The sequence below is a fragment of the Maniola hyperantus genome, chromosome 6, assembly GCF_902806685.2.
Source record: "Maniola hyperantus chromosome 6, iAphHyp1.2, whole genome shotgun sequence".
Classification (NCBI taxonomy): Eukaryota; Metazoa; Arthropoda; class Insecta; order Lepidoptera; family Nymphalidae; genus Maniola; species Maniola hyperantus.
Window position 1 is genome coordinate 2967633 of NC_048541.1, and position 16604 is coordinate 2984236.

The window sequence follows — 16604 nt, forward strand, 5'->3', positions numbered from 1 at the left end:
CGTCTTATGTTGAATGCTGCGGCTTTTATATTTCCACCTCACTAGTTTGAAAAGCGCGCCCTTGCTGTGAAAAATCAGTGAGCAAAATTCAATTTTGCGCATTAGTATCTTTATAAAATTAAAGCAGCAAAGACGCGTTCTCCCGAGTTAGTGACGTGGAAATAACTGCCGCAATATAATTAATATTTTGCTACAAAAACACTTCCAGCTTGTAAGAGTTAATGATCTTACGGAGGTGACGTAGTAGACATCGTCAGTATTGACAAAACCCCTAAAAAATAAAGAAAAAAAAACTGTAAAGTTGATGTGATCGCGGTTTTATACATTCAACTTTGGTGGCGCCCTCTGTACCACTGTCTACTAATCCTTCTCCGTACGTGGCTTACTAATGTTGTTTTGGCCTCCATGCTCCATGCACGCCCTTGCCCGCGCACGCTTCACTCGGCCGCTCGTTGCGATGTGCAATAGTCTAAAAGCGTATGGGGTTGTGTCCGATAGATACACCTTCTGCCAGAAATGCTTCAACGACATCCAGGGCGACACCGTCACGCTCGGAGACGACCCGCTCCAGTCGCAGACGTGAGTATTCTCTGCTATTCTATTATTTGTATAACTTTGTACAGTACTACCATTTTTATAAATTACGCCAATGTACTTGCGCAGAAATCTTATTTTTGTATGGCGCGAAAATATCGCTGCCAATCACAGCGCGCGTCCGTTCGCTATTGGTTGTTGCCTACGCGCCATGTTGGGAATTATGAGCGAGATGGCACGTGTCTTGGTTCTTCTTGTGTTTAAAATCTTAACGTCAATCAATAAGGTCTGTATTTCATTGGTTTACATTCGGTTTTCTAGTCGGCGTTAGGTTTCGCTTTTCTCCGCAAACGAATTTTGCCGATGCGAGTTATAGAAGTGGTAGTACTGTAGCATAGTGCGGTTGTATGATAAAACTTAAAAGGCTCAAACCCAGAGCCCGTAATTATTAAAAAAACGTTAGTAATGAAGAATTTAAATAAGTTTGATGATAGTTAAAAAACCGATCCTATGTTGAACCGCATAGAGTTCAGTTTGCACTAAACATAATGAACACAAGTGATGAACCGTTTTATAGTCAATTTGATTCCAAAAAAATATCTTTCGTTAAATTTGTTTTTCATTTTGTTTTATTTTTGGGAAAAAACTCTTGTGTGGCTGGCTCTGTTGTACACAATTTCTAAACTGAATTGACAGATCTAAATCTAGTGCCATTCTTTTCCACAGAGACGGATTCTCTTTCCATATGAAAGGGGATACTAATACTTTTAGACCTGTCGTTTTAGATTCGAGATTGTGTACTACAGAATTAGCACCATTGTCATTGCTGCCGTCCTAACTAGCGTAACTGCAAACTGTGAAATGTAACTGGAGAAAATATTTTTTGAGTTATCGCCAAAACGCGAGAGTAATCAAAACCTAATGTTTCTTTTTCTTAAAAAAAAATGCTACATAGGACCTAATTAAAAACTATCTATAAACCTTGACCCTACATAGCATTATTTTTCAGAAACATTAGTTTTTGAAAATTTTCAAATATTTTTTTGCGCAGTTAACAGCTTTTTAGTTAAAGGACGGCAGATTGGTGTAACAAAACCAGCGTATTAATACAATCAATCGTGTTTTAGTGCAATAAAGAAGGATCAGTTCAAAGAAATGAAGAACGACCACCTAGAGCAAGAACCATTTGTGGTGTGCATGGACTGTGGGCGCAAGCAGCATCAGATCTGCGTACTCCACCTCGACCAAATCTGGCCCCTGGGCTTCTGCTGTGATAACTGCCTCAAGAAGAAGGGGGCGAAGCGGAAAGATAACAAGTTTAGTGCTAAGAAACTGCCAACGTCCAAGCTCGGCATTTATATAGAGACGAGAGTCAATAATTTCCTTAAGAAAAAAGAGGCTGGCGCTGGCGAAGTGCATATCAGGGTGGTTGCGTCGTCTGATAAGGTAATTTTAATTATATATAATTTTAATCTAAAACTGCAGTCAGGGTTTTCTTGAAAACATTTTCATCATCATCATCAACCGATAGACGTCCACTGCTGGACATAGGTCTCTTCTAGGGACTTCCACACGCCCCGGTTTTGCGCCGCCTGAATGCAGCGGCTCCCTGCGACTCGTCTGATGTCCGTCCACCAAGTGGGGGGTTGGGGGGTCTTCCGGTGCGAGGTCCGAAAACATTTTAAATAGCTTGATTTACTATCGAATTACCACTTGCCTAGACATGTGCATAATTAAAAGCCATAGGTATCTAAATATATAAAAGGAAAAGGTGACTGACTGACTGACTGACTGAATGACTGACTGACTGATCTATCAACGCACAGCTTAAACTACTGGACGGATAGGGCTGAAATTTGGCATGCAAAATGACGTAGGCATCCGCTAAGAAAGGATTTTTGAAAATTCAACCCATAAGGGGGTGAAATGGGGGTTTGAAATTTGTGTAGTCCGCGTGGACGAAGTCGCGAGCATAAGCTAGTTAGGTAATAATTAGTTAATGGTTGTTCCAGATGGTGGAAGTGAAGCCCGGCATGAGGTCGCGGTTTGTGGAGTCGGGCGAGCTGTGCGCCGAATTCCCGTATCGGGCTAAGGCGTTGTTTGCGTTCGAGGAGGTCGACGGGACTGATATTTGTTTCTTTGGGATGCATGTGCAAGTACGTATTCCATTACTTATAGTTTAGATAATAAAATTAGAACCGAACTTGATAAGTGTTTAACAAAAATATTTTTGTTTCAGGAGTATGGTAGTGAGAGTCCTTCGCCAAACACGAGGCGTGTATATATAGCATATCTAGATTCTGTACATTTCTTCCAACCGAGGCAGTATAGGACGGCCGTGTACCACGAGATTTTATTAGGATATTTGGATTACGCTAAGCAATTGGGCTACACCATGGCCCACATCTGGGCCTGCCCGCCTTCCGAGGGCGACGACTACATATTCCACTGCCATCCGCCCGAGCAGAAGATTCCCAAGCCCAAAAGGCTGCAAGAGTGGTACAAGAAAATGTTAGATAAAGGTATCATAGAGAGGATAATATTAGACTACAAGGATATACTTAAGCAAGCCATAGAAGATAACATATTGTCTGCGGCCGAGCTGCCTTATTTCGAGGGGGACTTTTGGCCCAACGTTCTGGAAGAGTCCATCAAGGAGCTGGACCAAGAGGAAGAGGAGAAGAGAAAGCAGGCCGAAGCCGCCGAGGCAGTGGTCAGTATTCATCATTGCTCGCACACCATATACGAACACGCAGAGAGATGTCGTATTACTAGAGCGACCTCGACTAGCCTGGTGTACAAGTACGCCAATCGTGCTTTTGATAAAAAATAAAAATAAAATAAAAATCTTTTTTATTCGTATAAACTTTTACAAGTACTTACGAATAGTCGGATGCATCTACCACTGGTTCGGAATGCCTTTCCATATATATAGTACTCGTATAGATAACCGATTAGGTAGATAGTTCCATACTCGAAGGATACCAACGGAACCCTATTATCAAGCGCTGTCCGTCTCTCCGTGTTTCTCACGAACCGTAATAGTAAACCGATAGTTGAAATTTTGTCAGTGTGTAATTTGCCGCTATAACAAATAGTAAAAATTTGAAAATGGCCGCCATGCAAATTAAAAGTATAAGGTGTTATCTTGTACGATGCTACCGGAACCCTTCGTGTGAGAGTCCGACTCGCATTTGACCGGTTTTTGTCATTGGCGCTGGACCTTTTACGCACTCTCAATAATAACGCTATCTTTATCGTACGACGCTACGTCTGTCAAGTAACCTACAGGGTACTTTCCGTTTACCTAGAATCATGAAATTTGGTAGGTAGGTGGGTATTAGGGGAAAAATCTGAAAACCGTTAATTTGTGGTTACATGACACAAAAAAAAATTAAATTGTGGTCATAAACTAATAATTAGTATTTTCAATTTTCTTAGTGAGATAACTATATCAAGTGGAGTATGAAAGGTCTTCACCTGTGCATTCTAAAACAGATTTTTATTTATTTTATGAATCATAGTTTTTGAATTATCGTGCAAAATGTCGAAAAAATAAGACTGCAGTACGGAACCCTCATTGCGCGAGCCTGACTGGCACTTGGCCGGCTTTTTTGGAAGTTGGTTAAATAATATGTTTAGAAAAAGTTCGTAATAATCGTGGAAGTAATTTTTTGACACCTTATATATGAGGTTTGCTCGAGTAATAAGACATCTTTCTGTATACATGCCGATTAAATAAAGCACGTGTTATTTTTTATATTGTAGGTAAAAAAAATTGTTGCGAAAAAGATGTCATTCAAAGTATTCCTGCTATAGCTGTTTATAAACACTTTAAAGTCAGTACTCGCTTTGTGCCTTTTTTGTTTTTCGCCCAAAAGAGAGGTTAGCTTTTAATTTTTTCAAAATATAAAGTCATTATTATTCTTACAAAATAAAAGGCCCATTTTGATGTCTGTCATTATGCCCCTAGTTTCAGAACCTCTGTGAGAAATTTGCATTTACTTGCAATTTGCATCTTCATCACTTTTCAAAACTAATTTTAAAATATAGGAATATATAAAAACATTGATGAATGTTTTGCATAACCTAAAAAAGTTAGTGATCGTGAATGAGAATCGTCAAAACGGGCTTTTTACTTTGTGACAACTACAGTCGTTTTATACATTTTCATCGATGTCACTTGTCATTTTCTCACTCGACAACAACCCATAGATTCACCGAGAGGGTTACGTGAGAGAATATCTCTAACATGATTTTAGATATTCCAGTCTTCCGAGGAGAACGAGCAGGGCCCCGACGGCAAGAAGAAGGGACAGAAGAAAGCGAAGAAGTCGAACAAGTCGAAGGCGGCGCAGCGCAAGAACAGCAAGAAGCAGAGCGACCAGCAGCAGGGCAGCGACCTCAGCGCCAAGATCTTCGCCACCATGGAGAAGCACAAGGAGGTGTTCTTCGTGATCCGGCTGCACTCGGCGCAGTCGGCCGCCAGCCTGGCGCCCATCGCCGATCCCGACCCGCTGCTGGCCTGCGACCTCATGGACGGCCGCGACGCGTTCCTCACCATGGCGCGCGACCGCCACTACGAGTTCAGCAGCACGCGCCGCGCGCGCTTCAGCACGCTCAGCATGCTGTACGAGCTGCACAACCAGGGCCAGGACAAGTTCGTGTACACGTGCAACTCGTGCAAGGCGCACGTGGAGACGCGCTACCACTGCACCGTGTGCGACGACTTCGACCTGTGCGTGCCGTGCCACGACAAGGAGGGCCACCCGCACCGCATGGAGAAGCTGGGCCTGGACCTGGACGTGGGCGCGCCCGGCGACGCCAAGCAGGCCAACCCGCAGGAGGCGCGCAAGCTGTCCATCCAGCGCTGCATCCAGTCGCTGGTGCACGCGTGCCAGTGCCGCGACGCTAACTGCCGCCTGCCGTCGTGCCAGAAGATGAAGCGCGTCGTCACGCACACCAAGATCTGCAAGCGCAAGACCAAGGGCGACTGCCCCATCTGCAAGCAGCTCATCGCGCTGTGCTGCTACCACGCCAAGCACTGCCAGGAGACCAAGTGCTCCGTGCCTTTCTGCAGCAGCATCAAGCAGAAGCTGAAGCAGCAGCAGGTGCAGCAGCGCGTGCAGCAGCAGCAGCTGCTGCGGCGTCGCATGGCAGCCATGAACACGCGCGGCGCGCCCGCGCCCAGCCCGCCGCCCGCGCCCGCGCTCGCGTCGCCGCCGCCCGCCAAGCCGCAGCACGCGCTGCCGCACAACGTGCAGAAGGCGCTGCAGCAGGTGAATATGCATTCCTTACTAGCCTTGTCCAGCGCGCTGCCAAGATATTTAAATACAAAAGAGACCTATCTAATTGGCCTTGCACCCTTAGCGTGTAATGTGGTTGGTCGCCTCTTCGAGTTTGTAATTAGTACTAGAACAATGAGGCCCCAAAACAGCCGTCGGCTTTTGGTCAAAAAGTCTAAAACAAACCCCATAGAAATAGAAAATTATTTGAAGGGAAACTTCTTTATCCAAGTAGGAGGTAATACAAATTCCCTGTTCTTGAACCAAATTCGTTAAAAATAGATATCTGGGGTTCCTTATAAATTAACTAAAATAGGATACTTGTCAAAATTCAATGTCATTTTAAAATTCGTTAGCAGCGGTCTATAGTTATTCTTAGAAAAGGAAACTTGCCCAAATATTAAAAACTATTCCACGTGGATTTAGGTTTTTTAAACTCTCGTGGGAATCTTGATTTTCCAGGATAAAATGTATCCTCAACCCCCAGAATGTAAACTATCAATGTACCGAATTTTGACAAAATCAGTTAATCAGATGGGCTGTGAAAAGCTAGCAGACAGACGTGATACACGCCGAGTAATGATATACTAATAGAAACTTAAGAAGTTTCACTTCTCTCACATGTACGATTTCTGTGCAAGTGCATCGGCGTAACTTTTAAACGTGGTTGTACTATAACAAATTGTGACTGCAGGTACAGGAAGAGGCGGCGCGACAGCAGGCGCCGTCGTACGGCAAGCAGGCGGCGATGGGCCCGCCCGTGGTGGGCGCGGTGGGCGGCGTGGGCGTGGGCGCGCGCGGCGCGGAGTGGGGCGCGCGCTACCGGGCGCCGCCGCCGCTGCACCACGCGCACCACCGCCTGCCGCACCACGCACCGCACCAGCAGCTGCACCCACAACACCCGCAGCATGCGCCGCAGCAGATACAGGTACTCCAACTTGCTCACTGGCCACAGACTTGAGTCTGTTGCCGGCACCTGATGCCTCAGAAGCCTATCGGTTTCATACATCTAATATGGTTAGAGACACCTTTTAGTGGAGTGGCCTGTCATGTCTCTATCTAATCATACTAGTACGTTTCTAAGCTTAGATGCGTCGTGCCACAATACGACACTATATATTTCCAGTTTTATTATTTTTCGTCCAAACATATTAATTAAGGAGGTCGGGGGTTCGATCCCGGGCGCGCACCTCTAACTTTTTGGAGTTATGTGCGTTTTAATTAATTAAATATCACTTGCTTTAACGGTGAAGGAAAATATCGTGAGGAAACCTGCATGCCTGAGAGTTCTCCATAATGTTCTCAAAGGTGTGTGAAGTCTACCAATCCGCACATGGCCAGGCGTGGTAGACTATGGCCAAAACCCTTCTCACTCTGAGAGGAGACCCGTGCTCTGTAGTGAGCCGGTGATGGGTTGATCATGATGATGATGATATTAATTAAAGTGTGACAAACCTTTGCGTGACGTACATCAAGATAGGCTGTGTGAAGAGGCTTTATTTGTTCGAATATTCCTTGCAAAACACATCACCTAACAATTGTTTCTTGTTTTTGTGAAACATCAAAATTATAAAACAAATTGTTGTCGTGCAGCAACAAAGGACGGTGGTGCCATCGCAGCAGCAGCCCGCGGCGCCGATGCACCAGAAGGCGCTGCAGCAGCTCATGGCCACGCTGCGCTCGCCCACCAGCCACAACCAGCAGCAGGAGATCCTGCAGATCCTCAAGTCCAACCCGCCGCTCATGGCCGCCTTCATCAAACAGAGAGCACAGGTATGCAGCAACTACGGACGCGCCTCGATAGTAAATCTCTGCCAGACTTTACCAAAATACTTGCGTCGTTGTCCCTTCATTCAGCTTCATCTACTCGTTTGCTACGAATATCTTCGTTTATTATCTCCCCCTTTCGCTCCACTCGATATCTGACTAGTAGATTCATTCAAGACCTCATACAAAACTCCTAGCTTCGCTGAGAGACTGTGTGGAGGTGGAGTGATGAGAATTCGTTCTGGGCCACAGTCGAACTTATGTAATGCATTATTTTACTACCCGCCTTCCAAAAAGGAGGAGGTTCTCAATTTTTAGGGTTCCGTACCTCAAAAGGAAAAACGGAACCCTTATAGGATCACTTTGTTGTCTGTCTGTCGGTCTGTCAAGAAACCTACAGGGTACTTCCCGTTGACCTAAACTCATGAAATTTGGCAGGTAGGTAGATCTTATAGCTGACATTCGGGGAAAAATCTGAAAACCGTGAATTTGTGGTTACATCACACAAAAAAAATTAAATTGTGTTTAGTATTTTCAATTAGTAATAATTAGTATTTTCAATTTTCTAAGTAAGATAACTATATCAAGTGGGGTATCATATGAAAGGTCTTCAGCTGTGCATTCTAAAACAGATTTTTATTTATTTTTACGTATCATAGTTTTTGAATTACCCTGCAAAATGTCGAAAAAATACGACTGTAGTACGGAACCCTCATTGCGCGAGCCTGACTCGCACTTGGCCGGTTTTTTTTTTTTATTACAACGACTTCTCCGAGGTCTCTGGACCGATTTCCTAACTTCCACTTTGTGATTGAACTCCAAGTCCCACTTCCTCAATCCTGATGATGCAGGGTGTGGCACTCCTAAGCTGCGGGAATTTAGGAACTGTATATTGGGAATTGGTATTACTGGTACCATGCAACGACTTGAGGATTGAACTTCAAGTCTCAATTCTTCAACCCTGATGTTGCAGGGTGCTGCACTCCCAAGCAGTGGGGATATGTTCGCCCGACTTAACTTACTTTGTACACGTAGAAACAAATTATTTTTTGTTGTGGCTCTGGAAGTCCGTTTTTTGAAAATATTTTGGTTTTTTTGTCGCATTTATCCAAGTGAAAACTTTGACGTTCGGGGTTCCACAGACATAACCCGACCATCGAGGTTACACGATTAGAAACCCGATCCGTAATCAGTAATCGCTGAATGGCTTCTTCTTCTATTAATTACTTTTTTTTAAAGAATAGTAGCCATGTTTATCATGTCTAATAATCCCTTTCCCCTCCAACTAAGCGTAAAGCATTTACTAGACGTGCGACAATAGATTTTAATCAGCTTCTTTAAACCGTTAAGCTATTGGTAGTGGATTTCGTGGGCGTGGGTGGGATTGGAGCCGCCCACATTATTATAATGTGGGCGGCTCCAAGATCCTTCTTTAATTGTAATAAGATTAGTATTTCAATGATTGTTTCTTTGACAGAACGCCCAAAACCAGCAGCAGGCCGGCGGCGGCGTGCCCGTGGGCAACGTGGGCGTGGGCGGCGTGAGCAACGTGAACGTGGGGCTGGGCGGCGTGCAGCAGCAGCCGCAGCAGCTCCAGCACATGATGCAGCCGCAGCAGCAGCAGCGGCTGCAGCAGATGCACCAGATGCTGCCCCAACAGTCACAGGTGACTACTATAACACTATTATTATTGACTTTCCCATTATATACAGTACTGCCACTTGTATAGTTATACCTGTGTACCTGCGTAGAAATCAGGTTTTTATGGTTCCGTACCCTAAAAACATTAAACATAGCATATGCTATTGTATTTCTTTGTTCCGCCTTCCGCGGTTCGTCACTCAGGACGCCGATCGGCTAGTTGGGTATTTTTTTTTTTTTTATTGGTTTGCCAACAGATAGTACAGTACACATATTATAAAATAACAATTACAATTCACAGAGGAAAAAATTTAGAGTGTACACCCAATTACTGGCAAACCGGCGTGCATTTTAAAAGTTTGCAAGTGCGGGATTAGCAGTTAACTTAAAGCTAAAAATACAAATATGAAAAAATAAAAAAAAACACTGCAATTTACAATAGTACTAAATATTAAATACTAAATATTACATAAAACAAGAAGCATACGAGTTTATAATGCTGCATCAATATACTGATGCAGCATTTTTTTGTACTGCTGCAAGGAGAGTGAATGAGGATCTATTATAATATTTTTCGCAGTTTTAAAAAGATTATTATGTTCGCGACATATTCTAATCAATACATTGTTTTCTCCTAAGTTATTTATGTGATTAAATTAAATAGAGGGTTTTCCAAAATACGTAAAATCCATGTCCTTTGATAGTTTTAAGAGTAATAAAAATTTTAAATTATCGATTTAACAAAAAAAATACGTCAATTACGATGTGACGTCACATTCCAGTATTTCATAGAATATAGCATACCAAGTGACTAGTTGTCAAATACCGTATTGTGTTTGAAACCTTAAGCATCAAGCAATAAGACTTGTATTTCATTGGCGTACGTTCGGCTTTAGACGGCGCGGCGTTAGGTTGCGCTTTTCTGCGGAAACGCGTTTTGTCGATGCTACTTATAAAAGTGGTAGTACTGTACTCCCGTAGTCTAGTTGTGATGTCGTATATCGGACGGTCACGCTGACTAAGCAATGTTCACCCCGGTCGGTAACTGGATGGGTGAACTACTTTAGGTGACTGAATTGCGCTTTTTTCCATGACTTGGAGAGTTTGGCCTCGGTTATTATTATTACTACTAACATCTGACAAGTAATCGTTAAACCGTTAAACCGGCGGAAGGATCTGAAAATCCATCGCATTATTACCCCATGCCATTATACGATGTAGATAGAGAGAAGACAAGTGCGATATTGCACATCTCGACAACGTTAATAGATTGTTGGTTTCCCACAGGTGGGCGGCGTCCCCGGCGTGGGGCTGGGCGGCGGCGCGGCCGCGTGGTACAAGCCGGGCGCGGCGGGCGGCGCGGGCGCGGCGGGCGGCATGATGGGGCTGCGCGGCGCGTACGCGGGCGCGGGCGCGGCGCCGCGGCTGGGCGCGCGCTACTTCCCGGGCGGCGGCGTGGGCGTGCTGCAGCGCTCGCCGCCCGCCACGCCGTCGCCGCGCCCGCCCACGCCGTCCGAGCTGCTGCTGCTGCGGCAGTCGCCCGCGCCGCCCGCGCCGCTCGCGCCCGACGACCAGCTGCCGCCCATGACGCCGCAGGACCAGCTCACCAAGTTCGTGGAGCAGTTGTAGTGTACATAGTCGCGGCGCGCGCGCTCGCCCTGTAACATATAAGCTATCGCGGCCCGCGCCTCCCGACGTCACCCTCCTCCCCCCACATCCCCCTCTCCCTCTCCCGCCCCCCGCACTATTTATTGTCAGCCGATGATATCGTAAGCGACGCGAAGGACCTATTAGTATTACGGTGAACGAATGAGCGCTCAATGTACAAATGTAAATATGAAAAAAGTACACATGTCCGCTTTTGCGTATATTATTAAGTTGTTCGTAGCGTAGGTACAATTTAAGTATGATACTTATTCTGTTTATTGTAATTAAATCATTTTATAATATAATTATGTGATGATTATAAATTGTTGTTTTTGTTCTTATCTTTACCCAAATCGAGTTCTTCTTCAAAGTAGATATAAATGTACCACTGCGCCCAGAGGTCGCGAGTCGCGACATATGGTCTTGCTTACTAAAAAGCAAAGATGTCTAGGTTGTATTCGTATTAATATTACCTCCCATTGTCCATTTTGTTCGTTTTCTCCCTAGCGTTAAGGTTGTCTGGAAGAGATCGCTATCTTCTAAATATACAAAAGGATTGACTGATCTATCAACGCACAGCTCAAACTACTGGACGGATCGGGCTGTTTGCCATGCAGATAGCTATTATGACGTAGGCATCCGCTAAGGATTTTTGAAAATTCAAACCCTAATGGGGTGAAACGGGTTTGAAATTTGTATAGTCCACGCGGATAAAGTCGCGAGCATAAGCTAGTCTATTATATTACTACAAGAGACGCTTGACCGTCTCGGAACCTATACAGTTGAAATTGAGGGTTGGTGAAAAAAATAAACGAATTGAGAACCTCCTCCTTTTTTGAAATGGATTATAAAAATTTTTTACAAAAAAAATAAAAACCGACTTCGTTACATAAACACTAAAAATTGAAAAATAATTTAATTTATTACCGAATATATTATGTATACAAGAGTTATTATAGTTCCATAATAATACTTTTTGGTGCCGGTGCCAATTAGCTTTAGCTGCGCGAATCGTCTAGACTTCATATTTTTATGGGACTCCACAATGGCACCTCATTGGCACCGACCCCAAAAAATATTATTATGGAACTATATTAACTCTTGTATACATAATATATTCGGTAATAAATTAAATTATTTTTCAATTTTTAGTGTTTATGTAACGAAGTCGGTTTTTATTTTTTTTGTAAAAAAATTTTATTTCACAATTTTTAGTGGCCCCATGGAATTATGCTATGACTGGTTAAAAATCTACTGTTTACTAAGCTATTACACTGATCGCGAGCAATTTACTCTTATCCGTTGAGGAGTTCCAGTATCTATCTTCGAAGATGTTCATCAGATCTTCACCAAATTGAAATGGGACCAACTTTGAAGTGTACCCTTTCAAACAAAAAAAGAATTTTCAAAATCGGTCCAGGCGTTTTTGAGTAATCGGGGAACATAAAAAAAAAAAAAAAAAAAAAAAAAAAAAAAGATTCCGACGAATTGAGAACCTCCTCCTTTTTTTGAAGTCGGTTAAAAACGAAGGAAACTTAAAAGTATGGCCAAGTACTTAAAAAGCTTAATAATTTCGAGTGTTGTTTTCAAAAAACTGTTCCACTGCACTCTGCCTAGAAGTGGGGAAAAAGGTTTGAGTGTGTACCTACAGTACGCGGCAGAAAGTAATGTATATCGACCATTAGAAGGAGATGGCAGATTTATAGAGCATTGTCTCTGTCGTTGAGACAGACAAAACGTCATATAGGTATGAGTGACAGAGGTAACGCTCTACAAAGCCGAAATGTCATTCTAATGGCCGATGTACATTACTTTCTGCCGCGTAGGTACTGTATTTCTTTTTAGAGACAATCACGAAGTGTTTATCCTAAAGTTTTGAACAGGATTCTCACTTTCTAGGGCAATCAACATATTAATATTATTTGTAACTAGAGGATGCCCGCGACTTCGTCCGCGTGGATTCAAGTTTTCCAAGTAAAATCCCGTGGGAACTCTTTAATTTTTCGGGATAAAATGCAAATTTCATCAAAAGCGGTTAAACCGTTGGCCGTGAAAAGCTAGCAGACAGACAGACAGACACACTTTCGCATTTATAATATTAGTATGGATTCTTCGTGGCGTTCATTTCATAATGATTACAAACGATATTATAATAAGGTACTTATACTTACAATAAATCTATGACTTTTAAGTCCGTCGCTTAACCGTAAGATGTATTGTTTTACATACATTACATAAATAATACATAGTAGGTACCTACTTTGCCAGATTACGTATATATGTAATGATTTAATCCGGTAGCAATTTATCTTTACATAATAAAAGTTTTATCTAATGTCTTTTATATGATGCCCGCGACTTCGTCCGCGTGGATATAGGGTTTTCAAAAATCCCGTGGGAACTCTTTGATTTTCCGGGATAAAAAGTAGCCTATGTCCTTCCCCGGGTTGTAAGCTAACTCTGTACCTGGCCGTGAAAAGCTAGCAGACAGACAGACAGACACACTTTCGCATTTATATTATTAGTATGGATTGCTGGTTCTTTACCCTGTGTAGTCACACCGATTCCAAAATACGCCTAGTGATTATGTTCTCTTTGCTGATTCCTATGTGCTAGCGACAGGACTGGACGCCTTTGTTTATACTATGGCGTAAAGCTACTTGCGAATGCAGTCTTTACGCCATAGTAAGTGTAAAGCAGTTAAGTACGTGTACCTACTAACAAAATTGTAGAAGTTATGTCCTGTTCGGTTCGAAGGACCAATCCTATAAAGTTCGGTTCCAAATAAGTCTTTACGCCATACTTAGTATGTACATCAGTTAAGTATATACTCTACCCGTGGTCGTCAAACTGCGGCCCGCCGCTGGTATTTGTGTGGCCCGCGGCATACCAAATAAATTTACAAAAAATACTAATTATACCTACGATTAAGTATCGCAATCAACATTTTTAAAAAAAATCGCAGTCGCCTTCCAGTCATTTAAAAGACACCATGAAGATTTCACGCAGTCCCAAAGACGCGAACATAGCAGAAATTGTAAAAAAAATGCAACATCATAATTCGTGAATTGTAAACTTTTTTATTTTTTACTTTAGTGCCTATAACTACCTTAAAATAAAATGTGGTTTTCTTTGTAGGTACCTAACCAAAATCTCAAATAAACATTTTTGTTTTTATTTACCTACATTCACTTGCACCCGCGTTGCTAGTTTTCACATAGGTACAATTCACAAGTGTACGGCCCTCAGTACTATCTCACATTGTCCTATGTGGCCCTTGACCAAAAAAGTGTGAAGACCACTGCTCTATACGTACCTACTTACAAAATCGTGAAAGAAAGTATGTATGTCGTGTTCGAAGGACCAATCCTATAAAGTTCGGTGACTAAAAGATAATTCTCGTATTTACCACGCGCGGCTGCGGCCTTGTTCCATTGTTGTTCTCTGGAACTCGTAAACACAGCAGTAAGGGCTTGGAAAAAAAATGCGCGGTGGAAGCGACGTATCTGACATCTCTCCTAGAAATTGTATAATTACTTGTAACTGGTACAGTGGTACTGTAGGAAGGCGTTCACACGACGACAGTCGCAGTAGGAGCTACATGCGTTTGATACTGCTGCAGTCGCGCTATTCAGTTTTTACACGCTTCATATAGTAAGTAGTTTACAGATCCTTTTATATTTACACAGTACCTAGTACCTACCTACTTATTTCCACAGCTTATATCAAATGGTACTTGATTGACAAGTGTGTTAGTTATGTGCAGTGGACAGTGGTTCAATGGGTTCAACCGTACTTTACTGTCACACATCGCTGCCGTTGCGCAATGCCTGTTCAAGTCTTAAGCAATAAATATGTCTACAAGGTTTTTAGGTAAAAATATTAAGCGAAAAAATACGTAGGTATACCTAATTACCTAGTATCATCTACATTCCACAGTAGGTACACGCCGAAAAAGTGAAAAATACGGCGTTAAGTTTGGTATCAGAATCAGGCTCTCCCCCCTTAAAAAAATCACATCAAAAATCTTGATGGCTACATTTTTTTAATCCTTTCCAGGGTCCTAAGGATCAATCCCATCAATGGAAATATCTTGTTCACAAGACGCTCGTAGAAATAGTGAGAGATGGAACTATTAAGTAGGTACGCGCCTGGACAAAATGAAGTTTTCGGCTTTTGTGTTTTTGCCAAATTAAATTAATTATAAAATAATATTATTAGGTACTTATAGCAAACATATAATAAATATACTATACCTACTTACTAAACTTACGTGATCATTATGACGATGCTATTTAAATTAACTGTGCATACTTAATTTAAATAGCAGTAGAAATAAAATCCAATCAGGCACCGCGTTGACCTCAGCGAGTGGCGACCGTCAATTCACGGACACGTCACACGAGACCATAATCATTTGTAAAGCTAATGTTGTAGCGACCATACGGAGCAGTTTTTTTAAATATAAAACTTGAAAAACTGTGGTTACTGTACCTCAATCTGACGCATCATCTGTATTTTTAGCCAATATTTCCTGAAATGAATTGTTCCAATTTTTATCAGGTGGAATTGTACTTTATTAATACTACATCATCATCATCAACAACAACAACCGATAGACGTTCACTGCTGGGCATAGGTCTCTTGTAGGGACTTCCACACGCCACGGTCTTGCCTGAATCCAGCGGCTCCCTGCGACTCGTCGATATCGTCCGTCCACCTAGTGGGGGGTCTATCCAACACTGCGTCTCCCGGTGCAAGCGGTTTTCCGTACTATGTGCCCTGGCCCATTGCCACTTCAGCTTCGCAACCCTTTGAGGTATGTTGGTTAGTACTCTAGTTCTCCTACGGATCTCCTCATTTCTGATTTGATCACGTAGAGAAACTCCAAGCATAACTCTCTCCATCGCCCGCTGAGTGACTGAGCTTTCTTATGAGGCCCATAGTTAGCGACCATGTCTCGGACCCATATGTCATCACTGGCAAGTGGCAACACAGTGCCAGTGAAGTACCCTACTTTATATACCTACATAAATTTAACAATACTAACAAAGGAACACATATTCATGAAATAAATCTATTTTCTTAATTCCAGAGTTTTAGGGGAAAATACTTTCAACCTTACTTTACAAGGAACAAGAAGTGGATGCCAAACTATCAAGAGCGAAGCGAACTCGAAACTTCCCATGGTCTGATAATGACTAAAGAAAATATAGTACGCGACAGGTTAAAATGGCAATCGGGGAGGGGACGGCCGCACTTACGCGGTGCGAGCGAGCGCGGGTGTGCCAGGCGTCCCCCGCCCCCCGCCTCGTACCCCGATCAACCAGTCATCTCGACCTGTAGCGGACTATTACTTAAGTAAGTACCTATATCAGTTAGTATTTACTTAGGCAGGAACTTACTATTAGGTACCTAAAATACTTGGGAAAGCGCATCCCCATTCCCCAACAGGAGGGTGCAAACTGCACTTGTACCCCTTGTTTATCTGTCCTCTCATAATAGGTATCACTTGTGGTTAAAGAATTTTATTCTCAAAAGAAATCAGATACCTACCAATTTCACTTAATAAGAAATTTTATCACTTGTCCTTCACTTTCCCTCTCCTTCCCTTACCTTCATGGTAAACTCATAATGCAGTCAGGTAAAAACAATGAAATATCCTGTTATCGCAATAGTATGGTATCGCTACCACTGTGCAAATATATAATCGTACTTTGAACGACGATA

General features: G+C 42.8%; 1 protein-coding gene across 9 annotated transcripts in view; it reads left to right on the plus strand.

Annotated features, from left to right (window-relative positions):
- The window catches only part of nej (nejire), a 34246-nt gene extending 23049 nt beyond the window's left edge, over window positions 1-11197 (plus strand). For 6 of the 9 annotated variants that reach the window (XM_069499221.1, XM_069499224.1, XM_069499229.1 and 3 more), the window contains 9 exons: window positions 469-579; window positions 1662-1980; window positions 2547-2690; window positions 2774-3247; window positions 4797-5813; window positions 6514-6747; window positions 7413-7592; window positions 9064-9252; window positions 10515-11197. In XM_069499221.1, coding sequence (XP_069355322.1) covers window positions 469-579; window positions 1662-1980; window positions 2547-2690; window positions 2774-3247; window positions 4797-5813; window positions 6514-6747; window positions 7413-7592; window positions 9064-9252; window positions 10515-10856 — 3010 coding nt within the window. In that variant the 3' untranslated portion in view covers window positions 10857-11197. The remainder of the gene's footprint in view (window positions 1-468; window positions 580-1661; window positions 1981-2546; window positions 2691-2773; window positions 3248-4796; window positions 5814-6513; window positions 6748-7412; window positions 7593-9063; window positions 9253-10514) is intronic. The other 3 variants (XM_069499227.1, XM_069499228.1, XM_069499223.1) reach the window with 2 other exon arrangements.
- The last annotated feature ends 5407 nt before the right edge of the window (window positions 11198-16604 follow it).